Source organism: Cibotium barometz, chromosome 62, assembly GCF_041138505.1.
Source record: "Cibotium barometz isolate CiBa-2024 chromosome 62, ASM4113850v1, whole genome shotgun sequence".
In the NCBI taxonomy this organism is placed as follows: Eukaryota; Viridiplantae; Streptophyta; class Polypodiopsida; order Cyatheales; family Cibotiaceae; genus Cibotium; species Cibotium barometz.
Window position 1 is genome coordinate 23,230,555 of NC_141107.1, and position 14,731 is coordinate 23,245,285.

The following is a 14,731-nucleotide window of genomic DNA, read 5'->3' on the forward strand; positions in this document are numbered from 1 at the left end:
AACAAATCAAAAGAGGACTTCATAGCAAGCTGGGTGAAAGATAAGATGGACAAGTACATGTCAACAGCAGAGGCTCGAGTTGCCAAAATCCAGGCTCGGATAGATGAGAATATCTCCAAAGAGGTAAGCTTTGCTGCATCTAGAAGCTAAAAGGTTTAATTTTGAAGTGTTTTCATCTCATGAAGATGTGTTTTCAACTAAAGGATACCCATCATGTGTGCCCTTCTCGCTCTACTCTCAAGGATGCATTTATTAAATGCTTGCGTTAGGCCTTATGGTTAGTTATGGATGGGCCTGGGGGTGGAGAGCTATCACCAAGGAGTTGGTTTCCCCTTTTTGAGTCTCCTAGATGTACTTAAGAGAAGTTAATGCCCTGATTTTTTTAGGTTCTTTTGTTGTCAACAAAATGTAAGAATGTATGATAGTGGAGTAGCTGGGACGATCTTACAAGGCAAACACACACATAAGACTCTTTGTTTATGAAAGGCATAAGTATCGAACAGTTGGAGCAGAAAGGAAAGGTGCAATGTGCTCAAATATCGTGCGAGTTCTCGCTTGAATGTGGATCAGTGGTGTGCCGTTGCTCACACAATTTCTGCTTCAAGTTTTTGAGCCGTCTTTTACCTTGCCAATCTGCCCAAGAATGGGTTTTAGAGATTTAGCCTACCCAACAGTTGTGCAATGCACGATCTATAAGCTCTACTCCTTAAGTCAGAATGTAACGTAGCTTTGTATTCAGGATTGTATCTAGTGGAAAGTGTAGCAACCTTAAAAGAGTGCCACCTGAAGCTCGTTAACTTGTTTTCCATCTTATGAATCATGCTTCTTGAACATGTGTTTTTATCTTATGAAGAATTTACGCTTTCTTATACTGAGAATGATTTGTGTAACTACAATTTATCATTTCTTCAATTCACAAGTCATGACTTTCTTGCAAATATTAGAGCTCATTTGATGTGTTAATTTGACATGTTGTGCAATGTTCTCTTGTGGGCTTATCCATTTCAAAAGGCTGAACTGAGTTGTTGGGCTGCTTTCGTTAATTTGCCTTCTTCTTTCTTCAGCTGGCAGTAGGGCAAGGGGTAGAATGAAAGCCAAATAAAGTGTATCCATAAATTGGGCAAGCTGGACAAAATCCACTGTGAAACAAAGTATGTTTGAGTTGCATGTATGCGTGCGAGCGAGTGTGTGTGTGTGTGTGGGGGGGGGAGGGGGGGGCGGGGTGGGGGGGGTTGAGTCAAACTTATATGTCAAGAACAACCCAAGTTGCTCCTACACTCTGAGCTTCCATGCCAGTTGCCCCCTTGGTAGCAGATGAAGTCATGATGTGCAATGTGTTTACTCTTGAATTAATTGTTCTTGAATTAGATTACAATTTATATGTATTCTTGGTCATATACACGGTCGAAGTCTATGGCTATTTCCCAAGTTCACATACAACACGCATGGTTTCCTTGCTGCAGGCCAAGTTTATTCACCACATGTCAACTTCACTTCTTACATTTTTGAGATCACTTGGCATGGCTGTATTTGCAGGATTTCGTAACCCATGAGGTTGTTGGGCTTACAACTATGGATGGCTATTATTTATTGCAGGATTTTGGAACCCATGAGGGTGTTGGGCCGTGTGCGGATACAACAAAGAAGCACAACACTAAGAAGAACGTAAGCTTTGTCATATTTTTCATTCATCCCCTCGTTCTGATTCATATCTCTATTTCACTAACATGGCTGCCTTGAAAGTGCCTAGCCATTCTCTCACGGTCTTCCCATTAGTTTGTTCAAGTCCTTTCCATTGCCTAATTTCCATGGTCTACTCGCAGCATGCCAAGTTTATTAACCTGATGCAGGTTTACTTGTTGCATGCAGAGTTCACTCACAGCTTGCTAAGTTTATTAACTAGATGCATGTTTTCTTGTTCAATGCAAAGTTCACTCACAGCTTGCCAAGTTCTCTCCCTGCAGCACTAACATGACTCCATAGTTGCATGCAAGGGTTGGTAAGCAAATTGCAATGAATGCACATGCAATGTGTCTACTAGTCATTGCCCAAGTTGACATACACCTCACACCTTTTGTTTGTTGCAGGATTCTGGAACCCATGAGAGTGTTGGACCATGCGCGAATACAAGAAAGAAGGACAACACTCAAAAGAACGTAAGCTTTCCAATATCCTTCACTCATCCCCTCGTTTTGAGTCATGTTTGTGATGTTGAAAGTGCCTAGCGATGCTCATGTGGGCTTCTTGGCATAAGTAAGTATGCGAATTCACGAGTGCAAAGATTGTTTGTAACTATGCATGGATATTATTTGTTGCAGGATTCTGAAACCCATGAGAGTGTTGGGCCATGTGTGGATACAAAAAAGGAGGACAACACTAAAAACAATGTAAGCTTTCAAAGTTTGCTAAGTTCTCTCTCTACATCACTAACATGGCTCCATAGTTGCATGCAAGGGTTGGTGAATAGTTTGCATGCAATCAATGCACGTGTAATGTGTCTACTAGCTCACACCTTGCTAATTTCATTCACATCATGCCAAGTTTATTCACATCATGCCAAGTTTCTTTGCTACTGCCAAGTTCACATACAACTCACATGCCCTATAGTTTGAGATCATTTGGGCATGCTGCAGGATTCTGGAACACATGAGGGTGTTGGGTCACGTGTGGATACAGAAAAGAACACCACCACTAAGAATGTAAGCCTTCTAATCTTGCTAAGTTCTCTATCTACTTCATTAACATGGCTCCATGGTTGCATGCAACGGTTGGTGAACAGTTTGCATGCAATCAATGCACGTGCAATGTTTCTACTAGCTCACAACATTATCGTCTTCCTTAGTGTCCTCACACTTATCCCTTCCTTGCTAGTTCATTCACATCATGCCAAGTTCATTCACATCATGCCAAGTTTCTTTGGTACTGCCAAGTTCACATACAAATCACTACATGCCCTTTAGTTTGAGAACAACACTAAGAAGAACGTAAGTCTTCTAATCTAACATGGCTTCATAGTTGCATGTAAGGGTCGGTGAACAGTTGGCAATGTGTCTACTAGCCATTGTCCACGACTCACACCTTGCCAAGTTCATTCACATCATGCCAAGTTCATTCACATCATGCCAAGTTTCTTTGCTGATGTCAAGTTCACATACAACTCACTACATGCCCTACAGCTTGAGATCATTTGGACATGCTTCTTGTTTGTTGCAGGATTCTAATTCTGGAACCCATGAGGTTAAGCCATGCGCGAATACAAGAAAGAAGAACAACACTCAAAATAACGTAAGCTTTTCAATCTCCTTCACTTATGCCCTCGTTCCGAGTCATGTTTGTGGTGCAAAGATTGCATACAACTATGCATGGCTATTGCATGGAGGGTGTTGGGCTATGCATGGATACAAAAAAGAACAACACTAAGATTAACGTAAGCTTACATTCTTCTTAGTTTGCTGCCAAGTTTGCTTACATTCAATCTTAGTGTTGTGTAGTTGTTGCATGCAAAGTTTAGTCACAGCTTACCAAGTTTATTAACTTGATGCATGTTTTCTTGTTGCATGCAAAGTTCACTCATAGCTTGTCAAGTTTCTTTGCTGTTGCCAAGTTCACAAGTTCACTCACTACTTGCGTGGCCTTTGAGATCATTTGGCCCATGCTTCTTGTTTGCCGCAGGATTTTGATTCCGAAACCCATGAGGTTGGGCCATGCACGAATACAAGAAAGAAGAGTAACACTCAAAATAAGGTAAGATTTCTAATCTCCTTCACTTATCCCCTCGTTTCGAGTCATGTTTGTGGTGCAAAGATTGCATACAACTATGCATGGCTATTACTTGCTGCAGGATTCTGGAACCGGTGAGGGTGTTGGGCCATGTGTGGATATAAAAAAGAAGAACACTAAGAAGAACGTAAGCTTACATTCTTCTTAGTTTGCTGCCAAGTTTGCTTACATTCAATCTTAGTGTTGTCTAGTTGTTGCATGCAAAGTTCAGTCACAGCTTACCAAGTTTATTAACTTGATGCATGTTTTCTTGCTGCATGCAAAGTTCACTCATAGCTTGTCAAGTTTCTTTGATGTTGCCAAGTTCACTCGTTCACTCACTACATGCCCACACTTTGAGATCATTTGGCCCATGCTTCTTGTTTGCTGCAGGATTTTGATTCCGGAACCCATGAGGTTGGGCCATGCACGAATACAAGAAAGAAGAGTAACACTCAAAATAAGGTAAGATTTTTAATCTCCTTCACTTATCCCCTCGTTTCGAGTCATGTTTGTGGTGCAAAGATTGCATACAACTATGCATGGCTATTACTTGCTGTGCAGGATTCTGGAACCGGTGAGGGTGTTGGGCCATGTGTGGATATAAAAAAGAAGAATACTAAGAAGAACGTAAGCTTACATTCTTCTTAGTTTGCTGCCAAGTTTGCTTACATTCAATCTTAGTGTTGTCTAGTTGTTGCATGCAAAGTTCAGTCATCACAGCTTACCAAGTTTATTAACTTGATGCATGTTTTCTTGCTGCATGCAAAGTTCACTCATAGCTTGTCAAGTTTCTTTGCTGTTGCCAAGTTCACAAGTTCACTCACTACATGCCCACACTTTGAGATCATTTGGCCCATGCTTCTTGTTTGCTGCAGGATTTTGATTCAGGAACCCATGAGGTTGGGCCATGCACGAATACAAGAAAGAAGAGTAACACTCAAAATAAGGTAAGATTTCTAATCTCCTTCACTTATCCCCTCATTTCGAGTCATGTTTGTGGTGCAAAGATTGCATACAACTATGCATGGCTATTACTTGCTGCAGGATTCTGGAACCGGTGAGGGTGTTGGGCCATGTGTGGATATAAAAAAGAAGAACACTAAGAAGAACGTAAGCTTTCTAATATTTTTCATTCATCTCCTTGCTCTGAGTCACATCATCTTGGTTTCCCACTAGTTTGTTCAAGTCCTTGCCGCTGCCTAACATGGCTCCATACACCTCACACTTTGAGATCGTTTGGGCCATGGCCATCTTCTTGTTTGTTGCAGGATTCCGGAACCCATGAGAGTGTTAGGCCATGCGTGAATACAAGAAAGAAGGACAACACTCAAAAGAACGTAAGAGATTCCAATATCCTTTATGCCGAGTTGTTAAAGCTTTTCATGTTGCTGCCTACATTGTTAGTTCACTCTTCTCTTTACTTGCATGGGCCAGGTAAGTGCAACTAATTCAACCCTGGAGTTTGTTATGTCCTAAAGGGACTCAATGGGTGAATGCATTGTTTTCTTGCCATTGTGTAGGTGTTTGAGGTTTCAAGGAAAAAGTTGCCTATTAGGACTTCTCGTGCAAAGCAAAGTAGCAATGAAGAAACACCGATTATTGTATCATCGTCGACTTTTTCTGAAGCATACAACAATATGGAATTTATATTCGAGATCTCCAACATGCAGGTTATTGTTACAGAGAAAGGGGAGGGGAGGTTGGTAGCAACAAGGGGCAATGTTGCGAGATCTAGGTAAGAGGCTCTACACGATTGACAGTTTATCAAAACCATGTATTGTCATGATAGTCTCAGCTTGTGTGGTTTGCTGCATTTTTTTTTGTTTGGCTTTTGCCTTGCAGGTTAGCTTCCGGGGCTGACATTGACTTTGTTTCCAAGAGATCCATAACCTTTGTGCGCGTAGATGATAGCTTTTTGAGGGAAATGTTTGTTAATGAGGCATCCACTAGGACCATGAACTTGTTTGGGATGTAAGTGTATCACTTTGAACATTTTAGTGCACTTACATGGATGCACTTTCATTCCCTCCTTGCATGCACAGGTTGATGGAGAACAAGTTGCCATTGGACATTCTTGAGAAGGTGTTTTGGGCTGATTCTTTGTGGTATTCTATGTCACGTAAGCTAGTGGAGAATTTCCTCACCCGCTTCTTCGAGAAAATGGATATGTCAGCCATTCAATTATGTTTCTTTCCCGTTGTATGCAGGTGTGTGTGGTCACTTCATTGGTAAAGAATTTTGGCTATGCTTTTTTACATACCACTTGGCACTCAAATTTGTGCGCTTTTAATGGCTGGCTATTGTGTGCAATAGGAATCATTGGTCCCTCTTTACCCTGTATGTTAACAAGAACGAGGAGGTGCCCCTTTTAAAAGGGAACAAAAGCTATTTGTTATACATGGATTCATTGGGACTAATAAATCCAGAGGAGTGCTTGGATAGTTTGTTCATGTAAATTGAAATTCTCTTCCATGTTGGTTTTGTTCATGTATACTCATACAATGCATGACACATGACATGGTTCTGGTTTGGATTGATTACAGTGCTCTAAAATGCTTGGCACCGCATGTGGCTGATTCAACCCTTCAAGGTGCTTTGTTCAACCCCGAGACAGAGCTGAAACTAAAAATCGTTAAGGTGAAGGTGACGTTGATTTGTTGGTAGCAGCGAGTTGAATTTGTTATGAATGTTCTACATGCTGAATGTTGGTGTTACATGTGCATCATTTGGGGCAGGTACCGCAACAGGACAATAGCACAGATTGTGGCTTCTATGTGATGGCGTTTATGAGATACCTCATTGCCGGTATATTGCAAAACAATGTAGACAAGAATTGGGTAAGTGCTTGCTTCGTGTTACGTCTTTGCTGCTTCAAGAAGAACATGCAAGCTCATTTACGCTTACAGCTTTGCTTTTTTTCAGCTCACAGATCAGTGGTTTCAACATGAAGATGTATGCACGCTTAGGATGGAGCTTCACACATGGTGCATGAGTGTTTTGGAAGAACTGTGACACGTCTACTGTCTTGAGCAGCAGTGACATCCGAGCAGCATGTCTTATTTTGTGGGCAGCGCACTTCTTATGACATGTTTACTTTCTTGAGCAGCAGTGACATAGCAGTGACATCGGAGCAGCATGTTAAGGATGTTATTTTATGGGCAGCGCACTTCTTATGACACGCACAGTAGCATTTTTTACTTTGGAGCGAGAAGCATGTAGATGCAGGACCAGCCATGTGATTTTGGAGCATTTTTTACTTTGGAGCAAGAAGCATGTAGATGCAGGACCAGCCATGTGATTTTGGAGCACTGTAGGAGCGACAACCTCGCACCAGCGATGTGATTTTGGAGCAGTGTAACATGGCTTATCGGTGGGTGGCAAACTTATGACGCGGAGTCCTGCACGAGCGACAAGCATGTAGATGCTTTTTGGAGCAGCAACCTCTATTTTTGGCACCAGCTATGCGATTTTGAAGCGGTGTTTTTGGCTTGTCCTGGGCAACACACTTCTTATGAACATCTTTATAAACATATTTGGCATCTAAGGATGTTTTGTATCAGCCAATTCACATGAAATACATGATATTTTTTAGCTTCTCAATATAATTTGTTTTGGTTCCGATGTAAATTGTCTATCAACAAATATGCTTCCGTTGGTTCCTTTTTCAACTTTGCTATTTGGTGTTTAGTTTAGTTCCGCAACATGATGGTTCTTGTTGATGCTCTTGTACTGGAAGCTCTTCATGTTGAATTTGAATCAGATTCTCCGCTGCTCTAGATAAGCCCCATATCTTGGCCCAAGTAGCGAGAAGATCGAGTATAATGACACTCCAACATGCATTGTAAGGAGCCAAAGTGCTTCCACGTTTTGGATATGGTCTCTGTTTGTAGATTGTGTGGGACGTGTAAACTCTCAAGCTAGTCCTGGTGCACATAGAGAGAGAGAGAGAGAGAGAGAGAGAGAGAGAGAGAGATATAGAGAGAGATCTTGCTCTACCGATGCAGCCATAAAAGTATATGATGAGAGAGAGAGAGAGAGAGAGAGAGAGAGAGAGAGAGATCTTGCTCTACCGATGCAGCCATAAAAGTATATGATCACTTTTTTACCTTCTATTATCAAGCTATTAGTAAAATGATCTTAATATTTTTATAGTATTGAAAGTGTTCATAATTTGGGTGACAAAAAGATTAACATGTTCATTGCATTCAAACTATAAAGCTTGATTGAGAATTGTGCCTGGCTGGTAGAAAGGCGGCTTACGCACCAGCAATGATGAGGTTTCTCATGACCCTAGACATTGACGGATCTGACCATCCCCTACAATAGCATAACAACTCAACAGTTGGAACTACTACCTCTTGACATGTCAGTCATGAAATGAGTTGATGTGACAGATCAATACAGTGACCATGCGACATAATATGCAGGGAAAGCCACAACACTCATACGCCAAGCATAAAAGTTTCATAGCTGATTATCAAAACTCCCTCTTCCATCCGCCCTCTCCCAACGAGAACCAGGCCTCCCGCTCTTGATCCCACCTGTTGCAAATAAACTGACTTCTGCTGCAGGGTCTCGTGGTACCAAAACCACCAGCTTTTGAAATAACTAATGTCTGTCTGTCAACCCAAGTAAAACTAAGTTCTAACCCACATTGTGTACCCATGCAAAAAGTATATACAGTTTTAAGAGCACACAAAAAAAGAGAGAAGCTCGGACAAGATTGCATGAATCTAGTCTTGCATTACATGCCCAAGGGCTGTATAAATCAGCTATGGTCAAAAAACATAACACAAATTGAGCGTCGTTTTCTTGACTGATCCATAATGAGCAGACACATATGGTTTTTGGAGCAGCAAGTTATATCAAGCTATACTGAACATGAATTCCCTTCACAGAAACAACATACATACAAATTTACAAAACATTGAGTCTCCAGCTGATCCAAAATAAGCATATACATTTGGTTTTTAGAGCAGCAGGTTATACCAAAATGGACAAAAAATCTCCTCACTCGTTCCAAAATGATATAATGTACAAGTTGAATACATCTGCATTATTAATATACAAGTATTATCCTTTGCTCGGATGCAAGGACCTTCTCGAGTACTGAACCATTAGATAAATGCATAGTGAAGTGCCTCTCCTCATCTTCAAGTGACCCATACATACATGAGATGAGTAGTCCCTTTTCAATGCAAAGGTTGTTGTAGAGGTTAACAGCTCGGTTAATAAGAGGAGCCTCTGAACCAACTGGGGCATGTCTACTTGAAAGGGGAAGGAGCGCGTGGCATGTATGGCACGAGTGACTTTGTATAGGATCAACTAGGAGAGTTTTACTACAGCAATGGTGACAAAATATGCGAGGTCTCTTGTCAAACCGCACCCGACTCCTGCCACGTTGATGCTTACGTCTCAAGACCCCTGTCATACAAGCACGTTTTGTTGGAGGCGAGCAGGCTATCTCTTGATCACATACGGTTGTAGCTACTTCATGCGGTCTCCCGTGACCAAGCCGAGTAAGCGTAACATGAGCTTGGATTTGTTTGATGGACCCCCTCATTGGCAAATCAAGGCTGAAATATTATTCTGTGAGATGCTCAATTGCTGGAGTATTGCTTCTTTCAACTTGGTGTCACATGCTGATAGATTCTCTTCCAAAACATGTAGAACCCTTTTCATGTCTTGAATGCAGCAAGCTATCTGCTCATTGATGTTGACAACCTTGCACTCACCACTATTTATGTTATCTGGCATGTCCTGCTCACTTAGCCCAACATCAATGTCCTCGTCCATTTGACTTAGAGAATGAAGACTATCAAGGACAGGGAAAATGGCATGTAGATGTGGAAAATGATGTTGAATTATTAGGCGGATTCCATAAAGATGCTTACAATCAGATCCCCAACTTGGACAATCGCAATAGTTGGACTGAACACTGACATGATACCATTGCGAAGATGAAGACATACTCAAGATTTTGAATAGCAAAGTGGACTCATCAATCACTTGAAGGGTGGACGAACTAGCCTCAAATCTTCTCAAGATTTCTTCACCTGCTGCTAATCTGGACGTATGACTCTTGCTTGATCCATGAATACTAAAACGTTGAGAATCAGCTGAAAAGTACGTAAAGCTGGTTAGTATCACGACACCTTTTCTTCATGAGTGTCAAGCAACAAAGGGGGGACAAGCCACAAGAGAAAAAAAGAGGTCATTACCTATTTCTTGTTTGTTCTTAAAGAACTCAAGTAGCGTTCCGCCGATGTAAGTGCCCGTTAGAGAATCCCCTGCAATAGCATGTAACAGAACTAGAATTGATCTATTTATCTTTGCATCAAGAAGAGTGTACTTGATGTATTGCCAGAGCCTCTCGACCAAGTTTGTTGTATCCACATTTCCATGTGAAAATAGACGCCCAAACTTTGGCCACCTTCTCCGCCACATGCATGTGGTGGCACACCATCCATTCGAGATGTATCGTTGAACATTGATATACGCTGAATATCTCTGCAAGAGCTCTTGGTATCTCTCTTCAAATGCCTCTTCACTTGCCATTTGCATTAGATTTGACAAGGAACTATACACATCATCTCGCTTCTCTTTTGGAACCTACACAGCCAAAATAAAATGAATATACATACCACCTGATAATGATATGCACAATAGAATGGATCTAGCTTTTAAAAGGTGACTTACTTGCGGTAGGAGGTTCTCTACCCATGCCTTCTTAACATGAAACCAGCATAGCAAGACATGGCATGCAATTTGGTGTCGTCTCCCTTCTTCATCTTGTGTCCAGCAATAGGGGTCTACATCAACAATCTTCATAATGGCTTCCAACTCTTGCTGGTTTTTGTCGATGATAATAGCCGTCGGACGAACTCCATGCAACCTTGTGAAGATCATCTTGAAGGTCAACTCCAAGGCTACACTTTCTTGGTTAGTGCCGATGTCATTAGTGCATAGCATGAGCCATATTGGAATACCCATGCCATTTTGGTTGGGCAAAACTGCAGCATACAGGGGCAAACCAAAGACATTTGTCTTGAATGTGCTATCTACTGCCCAAGTGTTGTGTCGTGAGAAACGAAGAGCAATTTGTAGCATCCACTCATCTTGAATGATGAGGACAAAGGGTCGTTTACTTTCATCAGAGGCTTGTGGGTTATAAGGTTGAACATAAAGAACCTACAAAGAAATCATGATGAATAAAGAGGCAAGAATAGGGGAAAGAGCTTCAAACATAAAGAACGTTGGCTGTAAGGTTGAACATAAAGAACCTTGTTCTGTTCTTGCAAACGAAGAGCCTCTCCAAACATCGCAGCCCAATCATTGTTTGTACATCTTCCTACAAGGATAGAGAGGCAGATTAGAAGTATAAAACAACCAAAAGTTACAAGGAGAATTGTTGGTAAAGCAAAGCAAAGTACCTTGTGTGCGCATTTGATATGACATCATTTGCACCTCTTTTGGTATCATGAAGAAGCGAAAGATTACACGATCTAATGGCAAGGCATTCTGTATGTGAAATCTTTCTTTTGATGTAGACATTTTTGCCACATGACGACATGTCCCTACGTCGAACAAGTCATCCATGCAACAAGCAATCACACGTGGGTGCACGGGCAAGTAATAGAGGTCAACACGTGAGCCTGGTATATGTCCCTCGTGAACATCATGAACTAGCATGGTCACCTTCTCTGTGTCATGAGAGTGCTGCAAGACCACCTTAAAGGGACACCCACACCTCTTGGACCTCCGCAATCTTCTCTTGTTAGCACCTCTCCGAGCAATACTTCCTGCCCTATGGCACATGTACTCTTGCACCCACTTGGATGGTCCATGCTTCTTTGTGGATCGAAGTAATACTAGCTTTGTTTGGTGCTTGATCATGATGTTGGTCAACTCTTGATTGACTTGAGACTTAGTTGTGACAATTGTTGATGCTGGAGCTATGGTCTTTTTGCTCGTAGGGGTCTGTTCCCCGACCTCAGTAAGCAGGCAGCCGCAAGCGATAATCCTATCTTTCACATAGTCAAGAGAAATTCCATGCCTCCTCTTGTCGGTGCACCATTCTGCCTTGATTGCATTGATAGTGGCATTCACACCATGATGAACACCATGCTCAAGAGGACGATGGGCTGCCATGACAATACGCTCCCAATCTTCAATGTATGCTATTTTCAATCCTGTTGATTTCGAACATAGGCAAAGGTGAAGCGGGCTGAAACAAAGCTCTTCTCTTATTCTTTTCCACCTCTTCAAATCCAACAAGTCTCTTGCATCGTGTGCTTTTAATGTTGGAAGCGTCACTGTGAGAGCTCCTCTAAGATCTTTCTCCATTAAGGAGAAGCTCTTCTCATCGAAAGAGAAAAAAAAGCTTGATGTATATGTAAATGGATCCAATGCCCCCCATGAATCAAGCCTAGGTGTACTCCATGAACTTGGAAAAACACCCTCATTATCATCTTGGAAGAGGTCACATACATCTGCGTCGTCACTTGATGTAGTGTCACTACTTGTTGTATTATCTAAATACTCATCCAATATGAACTGATTTGTGTCATTGGATGCATTCCAATCAGCCTCATTTGATGCATTCCAATTAGCCTGCCATGGCACCGCGAAGTCACTTGTGTCACTCGTTGGATTCCAATCAACCTGCTATTGAAGTCCAAGTTAGATAGGCAGAGAGAGGTAGGACATGTTCTTAAAACAAGTTTTTGCATCGTTTGCTAATTTTATTATGGCTATGAAAACAATGTAGGGCACTAGGAAGGGCAAACCTTTCTATAACTAATGCCACTTCAAAGGTAATGTCACCCTCCGCTCTACGAATGTCCACAAAGCCAATGACAAGCTATGGGGGGTCTGCTAGTCCTAGAAGTTATCAAACATTGGATGATGAATGAAGCGCTACGGCTAGAAGTATCCCCTACAAGGCTTTGCTCAAGACACAGTGTTGCAATCAATGTATGCATTTTTCCCTCCATGAGCGCTTCTTTCTTATCTGTTCTCGCAAAGATGAGGTGGTCTCTGTTTTAGATGGCTTGATTGACCCATGTTTTCAATATTCATTGAGCATCCATTTAGCTTCAATGCAAAAACCTCTTCAAAGAGAGAGAGAGAAAAGCTGATTTCAAGTGGCAAAATTGTGTGTGTGTGTGTGCGTGCATGCGCGCACGCATGCGTGGTTTAAATCCAGTGTGTGTGTGCATGGTTTAAATCCAAAATCAACCTAAGTAAGGGGCTCTTCACATAGAGAGAGAGAGAGAGAGAGAGAGAGAGAGAGAGAGAGAGAGAGAGAGAGAGAGAGAGAGAGAGAGAGAGAGCCTGTTGATTGGCAAGTGTGAGTTTTTGTGTGTGTGTGTGTACCTGGTTTAAATCTGGAATCAATCTGAGTGATTCCTGAGAAGAGCTTTCCATAGCCGTGGTGATTTTACAGAACACATGCAACACACGCTCTACGACGTCATCATACAAATTTGAAATTCTGCCCTTTTGCAAGCCACGCTGGAGAAGCCTGCCCTCCACGTCAAGCCAACGTGGCTATTGAGTTTATTTTAAATTTCGATTTGGGGCGCCAGCTCAGCCGAAACCCGAGTTCACCAGTTGCTACCCGAGTTCACTGCATCCGACGGCCCAGATTGAAGCCGCCAGCGTCCCCCCACTTGCCCTGCCTCGATCCCAAATCTTTGGCTTCCCCAGTGTCCCGTGCCCTTTAGTGTTGAGGGGTGTCCACCCTCTCGAGTGAGCATGCAACACGCAAAGTGCAGACAAGACGACTGCAGGTTCTATTAGCGCACGATGAGAAGCCAGGTCGCTGATTTAGACGCACCAACCGAGAGAGAAGACGACTGCAGGTTCTATTAGCGCATGATGAGAAGCCGGGCGGCAATCGAGGTTGATGGGATCTCCGACCACGCTTCATTTGTGACAGGCGTAAAAAACCGGCAAAAATAATTGAGTCTCCCATCCTTTCTCATCATGTCTTGGGCCTTGGGGAAAATAAATCTAACCCATCAACGCAAATCAGGAAGCTTTGTTTTTTTAAGAATGCATCATAGGATATTAACACATCAGTAACCTGAATTTTACTCAAATGAAAGCAAATTAGTTGATGAGACAAAAGCAGTGAGAATGTTAAAAAATGCAAAGGCCAATAAAACCTTGACACATCAGCACATGGAAGGCAAAAAAATAGAGAGCTAATAAAAATTTGCCACATCAACAAGGAGAATTTTAAAAAATTGTTCTGCTCCCCAAGACCATGATGGTTGGGAAACACCATGGGTTCGCTTTTCCTTAGGAAAATGGGTTCGCTTTTCCTTAGGAAAATGGGTCACTCGCACCAACTCCCCAGTTTTGTATAAGGAAAGGCCTTCCCATGGCCTTTCCCTACAACGTCAAATTTGACGGACAAGCGTGCTTGTTGAAAGGCAACCCTACCTTCAATGGACATTAACGTGTTAAAAAAAGACTTCTTCTCTCTACGGTTCTTAATCAAAAGGTTTTCTCTTCACACACTCTGTGGACAAGTGTTGCATGCACGCCCATGTTGGAAAAAGAGATTGGTATGGTCAAAATGTTTTCTCTTCGCACTTCATAGACAAGTGTTGCACAGCCCCCCCACTATAGTACAATGACAACCAAGTTTTCAAAAAAAGTGTCTGGCTACAAAACAGTTCGGTAACCACGCACGAAAAAGTGCAAAAATGGGCCCCATCAAGGTTGAAACGTTACACCTTTTGAACACTTAAAAAAGACAAACTATATTACATTGGGCATGCAAACTTTCTGAAAGAGAGTGTCAACATCTCCTCTCACGATTGCTATTTTGGACATGCTTTCCCTTCACTTGAGTCCCTTAGTGTTAGTTTGTTAGCTAGGAATGAGGAAACTTTTGAACATTCAGCTTAACATCTCTTAAATATTTTTTTCTTTTCGTATCACATATGTAACATGT

At 42.0% G+C, this 14,731-nt stretch overlaps 4 protein-coding genes across 4 annotated transcripts; 2 read left to right on the plus strand and 2 right to left on the minus strand.

Annotated features, from left to right (window-relative positions):
- Positions 1 to 1,438: 1,438 nt before the first annotated feature.
- Positions 1,439 to 4,426, plus strand: LOC147604266 (uncharacterized). Its single transcript, XM_086795254.1, has 9 exons — positions 1,439 to 1,665; positions 2,088 to 2,156; positions 2,319 to 2,387; positions 2,634 to 2,699; positions 3,214 to 3,285; positions 3,673 to 3,744; positions 3,842 to 3,907; positions 4,153 to 4,224; positions 4,324 to 4,426. The coding sequence occupies exons 1-9, from the start codon at positions 1,573 to 1,575 to the stop codon at positions 4,408 to 4,410; spliced, it is 666 nt and encodes a 221-aa protein (XP_086651380.1). The 5' UTR covers positions 1,439 to 1,572; the 3' UTR covers positions 4,411 to 4,426.
- A 34-nt stretch (positions 4,427 to 4,460) lies between these two features.
- Positions 4,461 to 7,236, plus strand: LOC147604267 (uncharacterized). The gene is made up of 11 exons (XM_086795660.1): positions 4,461 to 4,490; positions 4,638 to 4,709; positions 4,807 to 4,872; positions 5,031 to 5,099; positions 5,283 to 5,497; positions 5,605 to 5,733; positions 5,805 to 5,969; positions 6,076 to 6,213; positions 6,306 to 6,399; positions 6,498 to 6,599; positions 6,685 to 7,236. The coding sequence occupies exons 1-11, from the start codon at positions 4,461 to 4,463 to the stop codon at positions 6,772 to 6,774; spliced, it is 1,170 nt and encodes a 389-aa protein (XP_086651786.1). The 3' UTR covers positions 6,775 to 7,236.
- Positions 7,237 to 9,748: 2,512 nt separating this feature from the next.
- Positions 9,749 to 10,872, minus strand: LOC147604268 (uncharacterized). The gene is made up of 2 exons (XM_086795269.1): positions 10,462 to 10,872; positions 9,749 to 10,374 (listed from the first exon to the last, which is right to left on the minus strand). The coding sequence occupies exons 1-2, from the start codon at positions 10,870 to 10,872 to the stop codon at positions 9,934 to 9,936; spliced, it is 852 nt and encodes a 283-aa protein (XP_086651395.1). The 3' UTR covers positions 9,749 to 9,933.
- Positions 10,873 to 10,964: 92 nt separating this feature from the next.
- Positions 10,965 to 12,422, minus strand: LOC147604269 (uncharacterized). Its single transcript, XM_086795270.1, has 2 exons — positions 11,196 to 12,422; positions 10,965 to 11,113 (listed from the first exon to the last, which is right to left on the minus strand). The coding sequence occupies exons 1-2, from the start codon at positions 12,106 to 12,108 to the stop codon at positions 10,965 to 10,967; spliced, it is 1,062 nt and encodes a 353-aa protein (XP_086651396.1). The 5' UTR covers positions 12,109 to 12,422.
- Positions 12,423 to 14,731: the final 2,309 nt, after the last annotated feature.

Excerpts from the sequence above, each read along its gene's own strand:
- LOC147604266 (XM_086795254.1), top strand. The coding sequence starts at position 1,573 with ATGGATGGCTATTATTTATTGCAGGATTTTGGAACCCATGAGGGTGTT. Across the intron at positions 2,157-2,318 it reads AGGACAACACTCAAAAGAAC|GATTCTGAAACCCATGAGAG; the intron begins GTAAGCTTTCCA and ends TATTTGTTGCAG. Across the intron at positions 3,745-3,841 it reads AGAGTAACACTCAAAATAAG|GATTCTGGAACCGGTGAGGG; the intron begins GTAAGATTTCTA and ends TACTTGCTGCAG.
- LOC147604267 (XM_086795660.1), top strand. The coding sequence starts at position 4,461 with ATGCAAAGTTCAGTCATCACAGCTTACCAA. Across the intron at positions 4,710-4,806 it reads AGAGTAACACTCAAAATAAG|GATTCTGGAACCGGTGAGGG; the intron begins GTAAGATTTCTA and ends TACTTGCTGCAG. Across the intron at positions 5,100-5,282 it reads AGGACAACACTCAAAAGAAC|GTGTTTGAGGTTTCAAGGAA; the intron begins GTAAGAGATTCC and ends GCCATTGTGTAG.
- LOC147604268 (XM_086795269.1), bottom strand. The coding sequence starts at position 10,872 with ATGCTACAAATTGCTCTTCGTTTCTCACGACACAACACTTGGGCAGTA. Across the intron at positions 10,375-10,461 it reads TAGAGAACCTCCTACCGCAA|GTTCCAAAAGAGAAGCGAGA; the intron begins GTAAGTCACCTT and ends TTGGCTGTGTAG.
- LOC147604269 (XM_086795270.1), bottom strand. The coding sequence starts at position 12,108 with ATGGAGAAAGATCTTAGAGGAGCTCTCACAGTGACGCTTCCAACATTA. Across the intron at positions 11,114-11,195 it reads ATATCAAATGCGCACACAAG|GAAGATGTACAAACAATGAT; the intron begins GTACTTTGCTTT and ends CTATCCTTGTAG.